This window comes from Halichoerus grypus, chromosome 8 (assembly GCF_964656455.1).
Source record: "Halichoerus grypus chromosome 8, mHalGry1.hap1.1, whole genome shotgun sequence".
In the NCBI taxonomy this organism is placed as follows: domain Eukaryota; kingdom Metazoa; phylum Chordata; class Mammalia; order Carnivora; family Phocidae; genus Halichoerus; species Halichoerus grypus.
In genome coordinates, this window is record NC_135719.1 from 41475250 (window position 1) to 41491668 (window position 16419).

The 16419-nt window shown below is 49.5% G+C and overlaps 1 protein-coding gene across 2 annotated transcripts; it reads right to left on the reverse strand.

Moving 5' to 3' along the window:
* Positions 1 to 3388: 3388 nt before the first annotated feature.
* Positions 3389 to 15782, reverse strand: TBC1D21 (TBC1 domain family member 21). Of its 2 annotated transcripts, XM_078078708.1 has the most exons (11): positions 15723 to 15782; positions 9519 to 9626; positions 9284 to 9387; positions 7962 to 8056; positions 7329 to 7439; positions 7112 to 7212; positions 6058 to 6154; positions 5580 to 5680; positions 4505 to 4621; positions 3804 to 3887; positions 3389 to 3421 (listed from the first exon to the last, which is right to left on the reverse strand). In XM_078078708.1, the coding sequence occupies exons 1-11, from the start codon at positions 15780 to 15782 to the stop codon at positions 3389 to 3391; spliced, it is 1011 nt and encodes a 336-aa protein (XP_077934834.1). The 2 variants fall into 2 exon arrangements, with proteins under 2 accessions (XP_077934834.1, XP_077934835.1); XM_078078709.1 differs by lacking the exon at positions 9519 to 9626.
* Between the last annotated feature and the right edge of the window lie 637 nt (positions 15783 to 16419).

The following is a 16419-nucleotide window of genomic DNA, read 5'->3' on the forward strand; positions in this document are numbered from 1 at the left end:
CACTTGACTTATTTAAAAATATTATATTTAGGTCTTACTCATTGGAAGTGTGTTAGGCATTAGTTTTTCCAGAATAAATTTATCACTGTTTTCATCTCCACCATGACTGACTGCCATCACCACCAGGACCACCATCAGCATCAACACTGAGATGGCCACCGGAGACACTCAGTAAATTTTTGCTGATGGAACAAAAGTCCACACCATCGCCACCACCAGTGACAGTCACATCTCCACTACCGCCAGATTCGATATTACACGTCTGCCACCAGTGTTACCCCTGACGTCACCGCGCCCACCACCTCCACCATCATTAATGACCTCACACGTCTGCCACCATCCGTACCATACCACTGGCACCAAGAACATCACTGACAGCCCCCAACCTCACTGATGTCCCCATCATCATCACCAAAGCTTATACTGTCACCTCTGCCACCAACACTACACCATTGCTAATATCACCATTAGTACCACCGTCATCATGTGATGTCACCACCGTGACCCATGACAACACCATCACCACCATCATTACTGACATCACCACCATGACCCCTGATACCACCACCATCACGCCATCACCACCATCATTACTGACATCACCACCATGACCCCTGATACCACCACCATCACGCCATCACCACCATCATTACTGACATCACCACCATGACCCCGACACCACCACCATCACACCATCACCACCATCATTACTGACATCACCACCATGACCCCTGATACCACCACCATCACACCATCACCACCATCATTACTGACATCACCACCATGACCCCGACACCACCACCATCACACCATCACCACCATCATTACTGACATCACCACCATGACCCCGACACCACCACCATCACGCCATCACCACCATCATTACTGACATCACCACCATGACCCCTGACAACACCACCACCATCACGCCATCACCACCATCATTACTGACATCACCACCATGACCCCTGACAACACCACCACCATCATGCCATCACCACCATCATTACTGACATCACCACCACCACCACTAATTGTTATCTTCTCCCATAGAACCATGTTCCTTCCTTCAGGGCACGAAAAGGAAATTGGCAATTATACATTCTTTAAGGTGATTATCTGGTCCCCACTCAACTCTATGTGACCCAGAATTGGGGACTGTGTTGCTCATCACCCCACTCTTGAATTCTCAGTGCATGGACAGTGGGCAGCTCACAGTAAGGATTCAATAAACGTGTGTTGGAGTAACAAATTATTTAGACCAGCATGGTCTCTACACCAAAGGGAACTTAGGCTCTAGGATTTCAAAACTTCCCATAGTTCTATCTCCGGACTGGATCTTACTACAACAACATGACACTGGGTGATAAAGTGATAAAGGACGTGAGGAGAAGCCTGGGCTCAGCAGCTCGGTGCGAAGATCCTAATCCACACTCCACTGGCCAGGGGTGCTGCAGATGAGCTGAGAGAAGCCTGCTGTTCTAAGATCATTACCATCGCCTGACATTTATCTGAACCTGGATCAATTCAGTGTCAGGACTTAATCCAGTTCATGTTTAAGACCAACAGAGGTGTCAAACATGCTCCCAGGAGGCCAGAGGTTCTTTGGAGGAACGATAGGGAATGACGTGAGGTTTGAGGAGGGGTCTGAGGGGGATCACAGGGAGGAAGGCCCTGGGCCCCCCACCCAAACTTCAAACACTGGGCTCCTGAGAAAGATTGTATAACCGTGGTTTTAAAACATGATTTTACAAACAGGTTTGGAAACCGCTGGTCTAGAAAGTGAGTTCTTGAATTTTTTAGTTTTGGAATAGATGTCTGGCATGGTGTATGTGTCTCAACCAACAATCATAGGCCAACTGATGCTACCAGGCCAAAGGATGCCTTAGGAAAAGCATATCTGATGTTTCTCTGGACTCTTCCCAAGGCCACAGTTGGTGCACCAAGTTGTCTTTGACTCTGGTTCTTTGGTAAAATGAAAACATGGTTTTGTTCTTAGAGAACTGTATTCCACGAAGGAAGCCTTATTTAAATAAACTGTCTTGGGAACATAAACCCAAGAAGCGCAATACATGAACTTACCCACGTGCCTTCCTGCCTGGAAAGTGCTGGCTCTTTAGCCATGCAGGAGAGACGCTGGTGGGGGCATCAGGGCTTCACTCTTCAGCTACACCCTCCTCCAGCACACACACAGCGGCCAAGAGACTCAGAGCTAGCCATGGATGGGGACTGTCTCTTGAGGGAAGGAGACCAGACACTAATTGGGGATGTAGTGCTTTTTGAGCGACGATCATGAGAGTGACAGGATGGGAGCAGAAAGGGGCAGCCCAGGAAGAGTGAGAAGAGGGTTATACCTCTTCCTGGGGGCCAGGGTCACGGCAAAACCAGGGGATCCTTCCTACCCATCCGTCAGCCCCTCTGAAAAGGTGTAGCCACTGGGCAGAGGTGTGTGTGTGTGTGTGTGTGTGTGTTTGCACGCATGCATGCACAGACATGCAGGAATACACACTTACAGAGCAGATACGGGGACACCTGGCCAGCCCCAGCCCCTCTGTGGGTTCAGCCCCTTCTGGCCCATCCTCCTGTCTGCCCTGAGGGCACCCTTGGAGCAGAGCAGGCTGGGCAGGGGTTTCCGGGCTGTGGCACCGTCTGGGAAGGGTGGGCTGCACAAGTCTCTGCCCCAGGGAGTGACTGAACTGCGTTCTCTAGAGAGACTGAGTAAGGGCAAAGAAAAGAGTTTAGTCTTTAGTTAGAGGAGGCATTCCAGGCTGAGATGTGGACGTGTGCTTGTGAGGCTTTGAAACCAGGAGGGGAATGGCCTGCGAGCCAGAGACCTGGGCCGTGTCCTTCCACAGACTGCCAGGGAATCCGTGAACAAACCACTGAACGTGGGATCACAGTGTCGGGTGTGAGGGGGAAAATGGTGGAGTGTGTGCAAAGCCCTGTGGTCAGGACCTCTTTTCAAGACCTGGTCCAGGGATGGAGCAGGTCTATGGGACGCGTTCAGTTTGTCCTCCGCGGGAGGCAAGGAGGCCCTCGAAGCTGTTTCTATCCTGACCCAGGTGCATTCAAGTGTGGAGCCACCGTAGCCTTGGCAAACCCTCAGCTGTGGAGGAGTGGCCGACGGGCGGGGTCTCCCCGGTGTGCCTGCCCCCTCTCTCCCTCACCTCTCCCTGCTCGCCCACTAGGCCTCTGTCTGTATTGGACATTCCGCTCGGCCCTCACGCGTCCGCAGGAGACACACTGCCCACCACAAACTGTGACTCCAGAGGCTGTTTCCAGCGTAGTTGTATTACCTACACCCTCACCCTAACGCCCTGTCGGACTTCACGGCTGAAGCACCACCTCCGTCCTGTCCGTTGAGGGCATCTGTCCATTGCGAGAGTCCTCAGAGAAAGAAGTCCTTTAATGACTGAGGAACCTGGGGAAGAGGAGGGTTCCGGCAGGTTGAGGTGGACAGATGTTGGTCTGTTGCTCTCATTCTTCAGTCTGTCCAGCCAGTGACATTCTACTGACCCCCAGGGCGCCCAGCCCTGTGCCCGACCCGCTGGGATGGACGCAGGGCACGAGGGGTGAAGGCCGAGTCGCTGGGCAGCGCCGTCTCCCTGGGGAGGTGGGATTTGCATATGCAAACAGGAGGTGACCACGCAGAGCAACACCCATGGGCTGGTGGCAGAGAACAAGGCACAAACCGTGTCTCTGAAGCCGAACATGCCTGCCATATGCCGGGGCTGGGCTCAGAAAATCAGAGAGGGCTTCTTGGATGAGGAAGAGGAAGAAGGCAAATAATGAGGGCCACTTACATCTTTCTGGATGAGCTCAGCATACACCAAGCAGGCAGCAGAGATCAGCACGTCCGCGTCAAGGTCAATGAGGTTGTTGCAGGCCTGTGCCGGGAACGGAAGCCGGGAGGAAGCAGGTCTCCCTGGGCACAGGCAGCTTCCTGCTGCTTCCCGGGGACAAGGCCACTGCTCATGGCAGTCGCCGAGGCCACCTGATCTCGCCCCAGCCAGCCTGGCACAGTGCCGGCGATTTCACCACTGGAATGTGGTATTTGCGGGGAGATGGTAAATCTCGTTTTCATACTGGGCTCTGAGGGGTACCAGGGTTCCACTGAGGGTCTCAGGAGCTTCTAAAGAGAACTTGTTTTATAATTGGGCTGCCGCCCTAGACTTTTTTTAACCCAGACTCCAGTTGCTTTTTAGAAATGTCAGAAAACTCTCGGTCTTTTGCCACAGGGGATCCTAGGGCCCAGGGGGTTAACTGTGAGGCAGTAAACCTAGAGGTTAAGAAGCATTCAAGGCCTCAGTTTCTTCCTACGTTAAATCGGGGTGCTGCCATGGTGGTTATGGTCCCTCTGCCTCTGGCCTGTCATGGGTTTCCGTGCGTTGGTCTATATAAGCACGAGCACCGTGCTCAGGGCATCACAGTTCCTGCCAGGGCCCGAGGGCTGGGATGGCGCAGGGGTTTCGGGGGGGCTGGCCTGGCCCGAGGGCGCTCTCACCAGGAGGATGCCATCGCTGGTCATGCTCTCTTGCAGCACCTGCTCGCGCACCATCTGCAGCATGCTGTAGGCCACCAGCACCTGGAAGTTTCTGCAGGGTTTCCCTGTCAGCAGAACCTGCAGGCAGTCCCCGAGTCTCAGCCGGGGCCTCCCAGCCCTTCGGATGGTGAGGTGCCCGCTGACCACAGGCCCACCCGGGGTCAGCTGTTCCTGGGCCTCACTGCTGACTCCCTCATTCACTCAGGCAAGTGCTACCTTGGGGGGTCCCAGGTATCGTGCTGGCTACTGGGGGACTCAGAGAAAAAGCTTCAGGGAATTCATTAGCTAGAGGAGGAGAGGAGGAGAGAGGGAAGGAGGGAAAGAGAAAGGGAGAGGGAGGGAGGAAGGGGAGGGAGAAGGAGAAGGAGGGAGAATGACCCGGTGACTATCCAAAGCATTTGAGTGGAGCTTTGGCAAAGCAACGGTTGATAAGTCAATAATCCAGGGGTGTCCCCAGAGGTCTGGGGGATGGCCATGGACTTGGGCATGGAAACCAGCAGGCCATGAGGGAGGGTTAAGGTGGGTGGGAGTTGACTTGTGGGTCGCTGAATGCCAGGCTGAGTGTTGGGCTGGGCAGAGCAGAAATGGGTAGTGGGTCTGTTCCTGGGGAGGTTCATGGGCTGATAGCCCATGATCAAAGAACTGCACCTTTGACCTGCCCTTGGAGAGCCCCTCCTTCTCCACGAGGGAGGGCTCCGCAGGGAACCAGCACTCAAATGGAGGGGAAGGCAGAGGAAGGGGCAGCTGGGGATGCAGAGCAGAGGGGGGCCTGCATGGGCGGGGGGGGGCAGGAAAGCAGATCAGGCTTTACCCGCACAGGCTGAGGGGCCCCTCCTCCTGCCCTCGCTGCCCTGCAGAAGGTCCTGGATGGGACTGAATGAACAGAAGGACGTGCTAATGCGCTCACCTCCTCCAGCAAGGCCCCATAAACCCTAACCTGCTCAACTCCATCCCAAGTCAGGAAGCAAGGAAACGGGCTTCCCCCCTGCCCTCTGGAGGGGTGGGGGCCTAGCCCTTCCGTCCAAGGAGGACTCACCTCCCAGAGCCTCCAGACGTCGTCAAAGGACTTGAAAGCACGCTGGAAGCAGAGGCAGAACCAGGGGAAGAGGGACTGCACGGCCCCCGCCCCCTTCCCTCCTGTGGAGAGAGAGACACGGGGTGTCAGCCCGGAGGCCCGGGTCAGGGAAACCAGGGGCGGCACATGTGATAGAGCAGAAGCGCCCAGACAGGCCGAACAGCAGGGCACGTGAACACATGGGGGAAACCCAAAATGCCTGGCTCTCACATTGCCAACTATCTTCGGAGAATGTTTGGAGTGAATTTTCAACTGTCCAGATTCCAACCGCACATCTAGATGAACCCTCCTCCCAGGGCCCGGAGAGAAGACCAAAGGATCCTGCTCTCTTGCCGCCATGATAGGGCATTGCTACCTGGGGCTGGGTCCTGGGTCCCTCTCATTCCTGCCCTGTGGGGGGAGCTGTATGTCTGCAGGAGGTTGGGGGTGGTCCACTCACTTAGGTGCTCAGCAAACACGGGGTCCAAAAAGTTGATCAGGGTGTTGAGCATGTCCAGGTTCTTGCCTACTCCGATCTTGATAACACAGCTGTGCTCCTGAGAGAGATGGGTGGGTGGGAGGCCAACCTAATCTTTCTCTGCTTGAGGGCCGGCCTGCTTCACCAACAATTCAGTTCTGGAGGCCCTGTGTGTGGCTGGCTCCAGGCTGGGCTCATGTCTGTATGAGCCTGGGTGTCTGTATGTGTGTGTGCACACTCACCTCATGTCTGTGTCTCTGTGATCTGTGTGTGTAGGTGTGTTCGTTTGTATATGTGTATGCACCTATGTGTGTGGTCTGGGGGGGTGGGGATCCAGAGATGTCTCGGGTGTGGCTCTCAATGCAGTGAGCCCAGTTATGCCTTCACACACACACCGTGGGTCAGAACCAGGCGGGACAGGGGAAGAGCAGTGAGCACATTGTTGCAGGGGCGGAGACAATTCTGGACAGCCTCTCACAGACCATGAGGAAAGGCTTTCCAGGGAGGGTGTTCCGGAGAGAAGCAACTTTAAAAGCCCTCAACCTGATCACTGTGGGGTGTGTCTGGGGAGTCCCGCGTCCCCTCGTGGGCCTGAAGTGCGGGTCATGTGAAGGGAGCAGTGAGAGAGAAGGCCAAAGATAGTCCTTGAATGCCTGGCCAAGGTTGTTGGATTTATTCCGAAGGCGATGGGGAGCCATGGAGAGGATCTGTGGGAGCAGAGCCATGTTTTGGGAGGGGAATGCCAGGAGAGGGAGCCATCCCTGGGACTGGCCAGTTACACTCTTTCGAGGTTTGGTGAGAGCTGGACCCAGAGCACCCTTCCAGCCCCCTCCTCAACTCCAGTGCCTGCAACACATACAACCCACGCCCCATAAACTCACTAGGGTGAGTGCTGCCTGCCCAGGCTCCTCTGGGACCCAGAGGGGCTGTTTCAGGGCTGGAGGAAAGAGCTGGGGCTCCCATTGCCTGCCTAACCTCCAGGGTGTGTCTGGTGAGTGGCAGGGAGGTGGTCCCTGAGCTCAGGCCCAGCCCTCACCGTTTTCTGCAGGAAGAACTGGAAAAGCCAGAAGGTCTCATGGTCATGTTCCGCCATCAGCTGGAAAAGCATCACCATCTCGTGGAAGCCCTGCTGGTACTCTGGGGTGGGGGTGGGGGGACAGTGAGGACGGGTGAGCCTGGGCTTGGGTGGGGAAGGGATTCCAGGAAGGAATTGAGAAGAGGGGGCTGAGGAGAGGCTCAGCCCTGTGGCCCACCTGCCTGGGTATTGCAGACATAACTCAGGAGCAAGATTTTCTCCAGTCTCTTCTTGTCGATAATGACGTTGCCTAGGGGGTCTTTGTCGTAGAGTTTCTGAATGTCATATGCTAGGTTGGGGACAAGAGACAGGTAGGTGGCACCAGATCACCTCAGCAGAGGGGCCATGAATGGGTTTATTCCCCAAAGGGCAGGACCCAGGACACCCTGGAGGGAGTTGTAAAAACGGCATCCACCCATGAGACTCTGCCCAGCACCACACCCTGAGCTGCCCGGCTTTGTCCCCACCTCCAAATCTTTGACTAGGCCATACCTTCTGCCAAGAATGCCGCCCCCCCATCCCCACTCCACCGGTCCCATCCAATTGAAATCCAGCCTAGTTCAAGGCCAAAGGGGAGATGAAGACAAAGCAGCAGGAACAGCATGCACTCAGGGGAATATGACGCTAGGCATATAGGAGCCCCCAGGAGAGATGGTGGATGGACTAACGAGGATTTAGCCAGCAGAATTCCAGAATTCAAGGCAGTTCCCAGGAACCGGGGAATCATCTGCCCCTGGATATGACTGAGGAGCAGGCAGGCATGCCCTCAGGCACTACCCCCTCCCGAGCCCTGCCCACCCGACTAGCTCACTGATGGTATTCCGAGTCTCCATAAAGTTCCGGTGCAGGTTTTCCAGAAGGGGCTGAATCTTTATATACATTTCGCATAAGGCCTCATAGTTCTTCCTGTGCAAAGAGAACTGAGGCTGGAAGAGGCAGCCTTCTCCCAGCCAGTCAAGGGAAGTCTGAGCAGCTCTCTCCACTAGGCTGTTCCCCCTACCTGGGTGTGATGTTTCCCCTCATCTCCATCAGGCGCCAGCCCTAACCACGTTCTGTGCTAATGTGCCCCTGGAGGGCAGCATGGAGGTGGCCCTGGGGGTCCCACGGCTGCTCCTGAATCCTGGCTCCACAAATTAATAACTGGGTGTTTGCAAAGAGGGTGAGGCCTTGGGGACATCACGATCCCTCTCTAAGCCTCAGTTTCCTCTTCTGTAGAATGGGGATAATCCTGGCACCTTGGCCTTAGAATTGGAAGGATTGGATGAGACGGTGTCTAGTGTCCATCATTAGAACGTGCTTGGGTGCTATAGGGGGCTGAATGGCGACCCTTCAAAAGATATGTCTGCGCCTTAACTGCTGAATCCTGTGAATGTGAACTTATTTGAAAAAGGGCCTTTGCGGGTGTAATTAAGTTAAGGATCTTGAGATGAGATCAATCTAGATTATCTAGGTGGACCTTAAACCCAATGACAAGTGTCCTTCTAAGGACACACAGAGACACACAGAGAGACAGAGGGAAGAGGAACAGGCCATGTGACCACAGAGGCAGAGATGGGAGGAGTCCCCGGAGCCAGCAGAACCTCAGAGGCAGGGGAGGACCCTTCCCTAGAGCCTCCAGGGAGTGTGGTGCTGCCGGCACCTTGCTGTTGGGCTTCTGGCCTCCGGAACCGAGAGAACAGATTTCTGCTGTTGCAAAACCCTCGTTTGTGGGGCCTGTTACAGCAGCCTCGGGGAGCTAACCCGCGCTCCCGTCAGGGCTCTTGAGCTTTCCAGGCTGGCCCTCAGTTCCCCTACTGCCCTGAATGATTCTTCACTGGCCCTTTGTGCATGAATCTTCACCTCAGATAGGCTGCATAGGCCCTAGGGAAGGAAGGGATGAGATGGCGGCGGGGCTGAGGACCTGCTGGGATCCAGCCCAGGCCGGGCAGTCTGTGCGCTGCTAAATGGAGCTGGGCGGGAAGGGGCTGGCACCTCCTGGGTTCGAGCCCTGGGTCAGGAGCACATGGGGAGTTTGTCTCTTAGAATAAGAAATCCATTTGGGGGAAGAAGACTGCACTTGTCAGGCTGGGATGGGCACTCCCTCCCACCTGCACTGCCACCCACTCTCCCCTGACAGGATCTGGAATGTTCTACCTCCTCGTGCTGTCCACCGTCAGTCGCTCATCCTGGGAGCTCTGCCATGAGTAGTAGCCCGTGAGGAACTTCCAGGCTTCTGTCCTCACGTAGGGGTGCAGACCCTGGGGTGGGGACGAGAGGTGAGAGGTCATGGGACCTCCAGATGCCTGCCAAGAGGGTGTCTCCAAACGCCATGCCTGCTCCTTGCCCACCCATGCCCTCCAGTGCCAGGGCAAGGCCTTGAGGACCGTACCCGCTCCAGGATGTTCACACAAATGAAGTCTCGTGACTTGGCCAACAGACCATTCTCATCAAAGAAGCCATCCCATTCCGTCTTGTCAATGGGTGGTTTTCTCTTCACCTGGCAAGGACAATCACTTCAGCCCTCTGTTAGGAATCTTTGGCTTTTCTTTTAAGTGTGATTTTTTTTTCCACGCTATACTCTGGAGTTTGCAATATGAATCAAGTTCCCCGCTTCTGACTCACTTCTGGAAATCTATCCTGAAGAAATTACTGCAAAGTTATAGAAAAATGCTGAATGCACAATAATTTTCATTGCGCATTACTTACCAAAATGAAAACCGCACGTGCTCTAAACATTATGCAATAAGGGAATAGTTAAATAAACTATAATTTATATGCTCAATGGAATATTGTGAGGCATAAAAAATGATGCTTACAGGGAATGAATAATAACCTGGAAAAATGAAAATGTTAACGGAAAAAAGCAGAATACAAAATTATACGTTCAGTATCTAGCCTCTATCTTCTCTATGTGCTGTACTCCCCGTATACCTGGTACATATTATGAAAACTACACCTTATAGACTCTAATGTATTAGGGAATTAACCACTATAAAAATTCTGTAAGAAAAAAAAAGAAGAAAAAAAACCCCACCAAAAATCCCACGAAAAGCATGGGTCCTGCATAGTCTTTTCCTTTTTCTTGTGTTTTCAAACTTTTCTGTAACAATGTCTACTGCTTTGATAGTGGAAAAATATAAAATAAGCACTAAACACTCCGATGAGCTACGTTTTGCCTTTCCTGGAAGAGTAAAACAGTTCATCATAAGAAATGGTTTCTGGTTTATATAAGAGAGGTGTGTGTGTGTGTGTGTGTGTGTGTGTGTGTGTGTGTGTGTTTGATGGGGGCAGGTGAGTGCACTGCATGCAAAGTAATTAAAAATGTTCATAAGACAATAACCAGGAGGTAAGAGCTCCTGTCAGAAGCGGGGAAGCTTCCTAAAGGAAACCTTTATTGGAGAGAAGCATACCTTGAAATGCGATATTGCAAGCATGAGGATGTGCTGATGGACAGAGCTTGGCAGGTGACTAGACATGTCTGATATACACACTCCCAACTCCCCATTGATATACACCTGAATATGCACATGTGTGACTCAAATTGACTTTGCGTACGAGTCACCTGCAGAATCTGCATTGTACGAAGATTCTGACTCAGAGGGTCTGGGGTGGGGCCCAAGATGACGCATTTCTAACAAGCTCCCAGGAGATTGCTGATGCTGCTGGTCCACTGATTACGAGAGGCAAGCTATTAGAAATTGCTTTAGCACTGGAAATAAAAAAATAAGAACCCACGGGCCCAGATTTGGGATAATTTCCACTAACTCCACATTTGATAGGGATGGATTGAGCCCCTTAGTAAATCATACACGCTCTATCTTCTGAACCGAAATAGGACACAGGGGCCGTGTGTCACAGGGTCCATGAAGATACCAAAAAAAAAAAAAAAAAAAAAAAAACCAATGCAAAATCTCCACCCTCATTGTTGACCTAAACTTGGGAAGCGGGGTCTGTCCTGATGCCATGCCCCAGTTGCATAGACACTGTCGTCTGAGCAGAGCCCAGCTTCCTACCCTCAGACTGCCATCCTGTTCTCCCAACCTATATTCAGACTACAACACTCAGCATGCACTGTGGCAGGAAGTAGGAGAAAATAGGCAACGTTGGACTGTGTCCTGGGGTCCTTAATCATGAACTTTGGCAATGCATTTCCATAGAAATCTTAGTCAATTTATCAATTTCTACAGTAAAGACAGCTGTGATTTTGATGGGGACTGTGCTGAATTTATAGCTCAATTTGGGGAGAATTGATAATACTATTGAGCTTTCTGACCCATGAACATGGTATATTTCTCCATCTATTTAGGTCTTCTTTAATTTCTCTCAGCATTGTTTTGTAGGTATGTAGGCTATTCTATATTTTATCAGATTTATCCCTAAATATTTTGGGTTGGGAGAGATGTTATTGTAAAAGGTGTTATTTTAAAACTTCCAACTTCCAATTGTTCGTTGCTAGTATATAGAAATACAATGGGTTTTTATACATTGATCTTGTGTCCTGCCACTTTGTTAACTTCATTTATTAGTCCTAGTAGCTTTTGTGGATTCCATGGGGATTTATTATAGAGGCGAACAATCAGCAAACTACAACCCATGGACCAAATCTGGCCTGCAACCTGTTTTTTGTTTTAAATAAAGTTTTATTGGCACACAGCCATGCCCATTCATTCATGTATTGTTTATGGCTGCTTTCATGCTAAAATAACAGAGTAAAGGGGCCCCTGGGGGCTCATTCCATTAAGCGTCTGCCCTCAGCTCAGGTCATGATCCTGGAGTCCCGGGATCAAGCCCCGCCTTGGGCTCCCTGTTCAGCGGGGAGCCTGCTTTTCCCTCTTCTCTGTCCCTCCCCCCACTTGTGCTCTCTCACTCACTCTCTCTCTCAAATAAATAAATAAATAAAAATCTTTAAAATAGCAGAGTTAAGTAGTTGGAACAGAGATATATGGTACACAAAGACTAACATAATCCATATTTCTCCATCTATTTAGGTCTTCTTTAATTTCTCTCAGCATTGTTTTGTAGGTATGTAGGCTATTCATATATTTTGTCAGATCTATCCCCAAATATTTTGGGTTGGGGGGGATGTTATTGTAAAAATTTATTTATTTATTTATGAACTGCCTAGAACATCCAGTGCAGTGGTGAATAAACGTGGTGAGAGCAGCTATCTTTGCTATGTTCCCAATCTTAGAGGAAAAGCATTCAGACTTTCATGACTCAGTATGATATTAACTGCAGGCTTTTTGTAGCTGCCCTTTATGAGGTTGAGGAAGCTCTCTTCCATTCCTAGTCTGTTGAGAGTTTTTATCAGGAATGGCTACTGGATTTTTTCAAATGATACTCTTAATCTGTTGAAATGGTCATACAGTTTTTCATTTCTTAGTTTGTTAATATGGTAAATTATATTGCAAGATTTTGAATGTTAAATCAGCCTTGCATTTCTTGGATAAACCCCACTGGTGATATTTTAATTATATATATATATTATATTATATACATATATTATTGGAGACTATATGCTAAATTTTATTTAGGATCTTTGCATCAATGTTCACATGAAATATTGGTCTATGATTTTCTTTTCTTGTAATGTCTTTGATTTTGGTATCAGGATAATGTTGGCTTCATAGAATGAGCATGGATGTATTCCCACTTTAAAATTTTTTAGAATAGTGGGCGCCTGGGTGGCTCAGTTGGTTAAGCGACTGCCTTCAGCTCAGGTCATGATCCTGGAGTTCTGGGATCGAGTCCCACATCGGGATCCCTGCTCAGCAGGGGGTCTGCTTCTCCCTCTGACCCTCTCCCCTCTCGTGCTGTCTCTCATTCTCTCTCTCTCTCAAATAAATAAATAAAATCTTGAAAAAAAAATTTTTTTTAGAATAGTTTGTATTGAAGCAGTATCACTTCTTTTTTCAATATTTAGTATAGCTCACCAGTGAAGCCATTGAGGCCTGGAGTGTTTTTTGTGGGAAGATTTTTAACTACAGACATTTTTTTATTAGATTGAAGGATGGAGTCAGAAGAAAAAAAATTTTTTTAACTTTAAAAATTAGAGATTTATAGGAACAGGGCAGTTTCCTTCTAATTCACTTTTAAAGATAAAAGCAAATAATACACGAAACAACAAGGAATTAATAAAAGCATAAAGCATAAAAAATGATAGAAACCCAAATAAATCATTTATGAAAACAAATGCATTAAATTCTCTGATTGGTTGTAAACATTTACAAAGCATTGATGATGTGCCAGGCGCTGTCCCAAGCACTTTATATTTACCATTTAACCTTTGCAACAATTGGCCATCTGCTTAACTTTGCCATGGCTGAATTCACTTACAAAAAGTCACTGACTTCCCCTTTCAGGAAACTCAATTTCTCTATTTCCGCCACTTCTATGGTCAAACCTAAGCAAACTATAGGCCAACCACAAGAACATCTAAGACATTTGCTGACAAGCCAAGGACAAGCACAAGAAGCCTGTTGACCTGGGAATATTTCCACACAGAAGTCCTCGCCCTCTCTTCTCCAGTACATTCACACTGCCTGTCTATGCCAGAAATCATAGAATCTGTATCTGGGGTTCTTTGAAGTAAGAGAGATTGTCAGCTCAATGCTTCTCAAATCCACCTTCATTCTCCCATAATCCCCCATTTCTTGCTCCACTAACCTATTAACACGCTGCACCACCATCTGGGTACAATGACCTGGTGATTCAGGCTTGGGTGATATGTAGTCCACGAGGTGCTGGGTACCCTTCAGCTCTGCAGTAGCTTTTTTCCTAGTCTCTTAGGAAGAGTACTGCTAGGTAGAGCAGTTGTGAAACTCTCCCACCTTTATGGTGTGCTTAAACAGGTCAAAGCTCTCCACTAGCAAACCTAGAGACACCATGGCCATGTTTCCTCTAGAGTAGGGGAGCCAGAAGTAGGAGGCCTAAGTGGTTCAGTTTGTCTAACATCTTCCTGCTACCAGAGGGCTTGGCTGCAGGCATATATCCTCCCACCCTCTTCTATTCTGCATCATTGGGTTAAGACTTTTCTCTAATACTTTAAATTTTTTTATTTTTTAAAGATTTATTTATTTATTTGAGAAAGAGAGAGCACACAGAGGGAGAGGGAGAAGCACACTCCCCACAGAGCAGGGAGCCTGACTCTGGGCTCGATCGTAGGACCCTGGGATCATGAACTGAGCCAAAGGCAGACGCTTAACCGACTGAGCCACCCAGGCGCCCCCTCTAATATTTTTAGTAAAATAGGAAAGCTACTGCAGGATAAGGCAAGTTTTCCAGGAGGATCTCTGTTGCCATGTTGCTCTGAATACTCATAGCAACTGAGCCCCCAATAGGCCTGGGAAGGGTCACTGGCTGCTTATTGATCTCAACCTCTTCTACTCCAGTTCCCTTGAAGGACAAGATATACTTACTTCCAAAAGTAAGAGTGGCTCACCCAGGGGAGATCAGGCTGGCCCAAGGAGGGAAGGAGTATTAAAATTGGGGTGGAGGAGGCATATGTGCAACTTGGAAGTTACCTGGGTGATTATTATCAACCCAGGTATGGGGGCGTATCATCAGTATAGCATAGTGATTAAATGAATGGTTTAAAACAGCGGTTCTCAAAGTTAGCTGCATATCAGACTCACCTGGAGCACTTGTTAAAACACAGATCACCGGACCCCACCCTGAGAGTTTCTGGTTCAGAACACCTAGGGATCAAGAGTCTGCATTACAAGTTCTCAGTTGATGCTGATGAGGCAGTTTTGGGCACCACACTTTGAGAATCACTGATTTGGAAGATGGACTCCGCAGTCTGGGTCTAAATACCAGCTCTGCCACTTACCAGCTGTGTGACTTTAGGCAAGTTGCTTTGTCTCTGTGCCCCAACTTTCTCATAAAATGAAGATAATAGCATCATCCACCTCATAGAGGGTCATGGTGAGAATAAATGACTATAAATAAAGCATTAGAACAGTCGTGGTACATACTAAAGGCTATGTGACAGTTTGTTATTTTAGTATTATCACTCTATAAGTTCAGAGAAATGAATAAAGATATAAAGAAAATCCAAATCAAGACTTGGTGATAATTTGCAATAAAGCTATAACATCATTCCTTAATCAATATGATTAATGAAACTTGAGATTGGTTAAGGTCATTGTAATTAGTTATTATGATTTTGAAAAATATACCATGTGGAAAACTTTTATGACTGAGGCTGACTTTTAAATGAATAGATGTATCTTATTAAGTGGGCTTGAAACCACCTACTAACAAAGGCATTACTGCCACCTGGTGGCAGCATACCAAAATTGTTGGCAAAAACACCAAGGACAATTTATCGAGATTGAACTTGCAAACCTAAAAGTCATTAAAGTTAGAATGTCACATATAGGGAAAGGTAACTGGCTTAGAAAGAAGGGTGAAGGGGGCAAGGGGACCTGTGTTTTTTCAGTCCTGATGTGAGATCAAGGTACAACTTCCCCTGCTCAACCTTATAGGCCAGCTCAGGGTTCTAGTCCTTCCCACCCCACTGAGGAAAGTGGCCCTAACGCAAACCAGAAGTTGGGGAGGGAGGGACTTGGAGCTGATGACGAACACGCACCAGGATGAAGGAGGCTGACCACCTGGCAGAGAGGCTGTTTTCAGGAGAGAGGGTGGTCATGGCCCCTGCAGGATGTCTTCAAAGCAGCTTCTGACCAGGGCTCACTTGGAGCCCTAAATGATGCTTAATTAGCAGGGGAAAGTGGTCTTCCTTTTGGGGGATGAATTTCATTCCCAGGAGGAACTGGGCCTCTCCTTGACCTCCCACAGCTGAACAGAGCCGGGCAGCATGTGTCACAAGGCCCCTGGAACCCTCATCACAATGACCTTGGAACATACGGGCACTCAGCTTCAGAGGTAACACACACCCAGGAACCAACCAAAGATATCAGTCAGCCAGAAAATCACAGGACACACAGATGTACAGTGGAGGTTGGGGCTGAGAACATGCAGATCAGTGCGCCGGGCAGGTCAGGGGAGGCTTCCTAGGAGAGCTGGGCCAGGAAGCCTTCCTCCCTATCTCTGGCTAGCCCTCCTCCGGGCTCCCTCCCCTTGTTATCCCACAGATCAGTACCCAAACCCAGATAACACCTAGAATCTGAGCTTCAGGTTTCTTGGGTATCACTTCCCGAGATCCAGAATCAGTTGTCTGGGTTGGGCATCTGGGGGACTGTATTTTGAAAAACTCCCCGGGCGATTCAGTGTCAGTATGTGTATTTGATTGGTATCTTCTGGGGTTAGAGACCAGTCTTATTTAT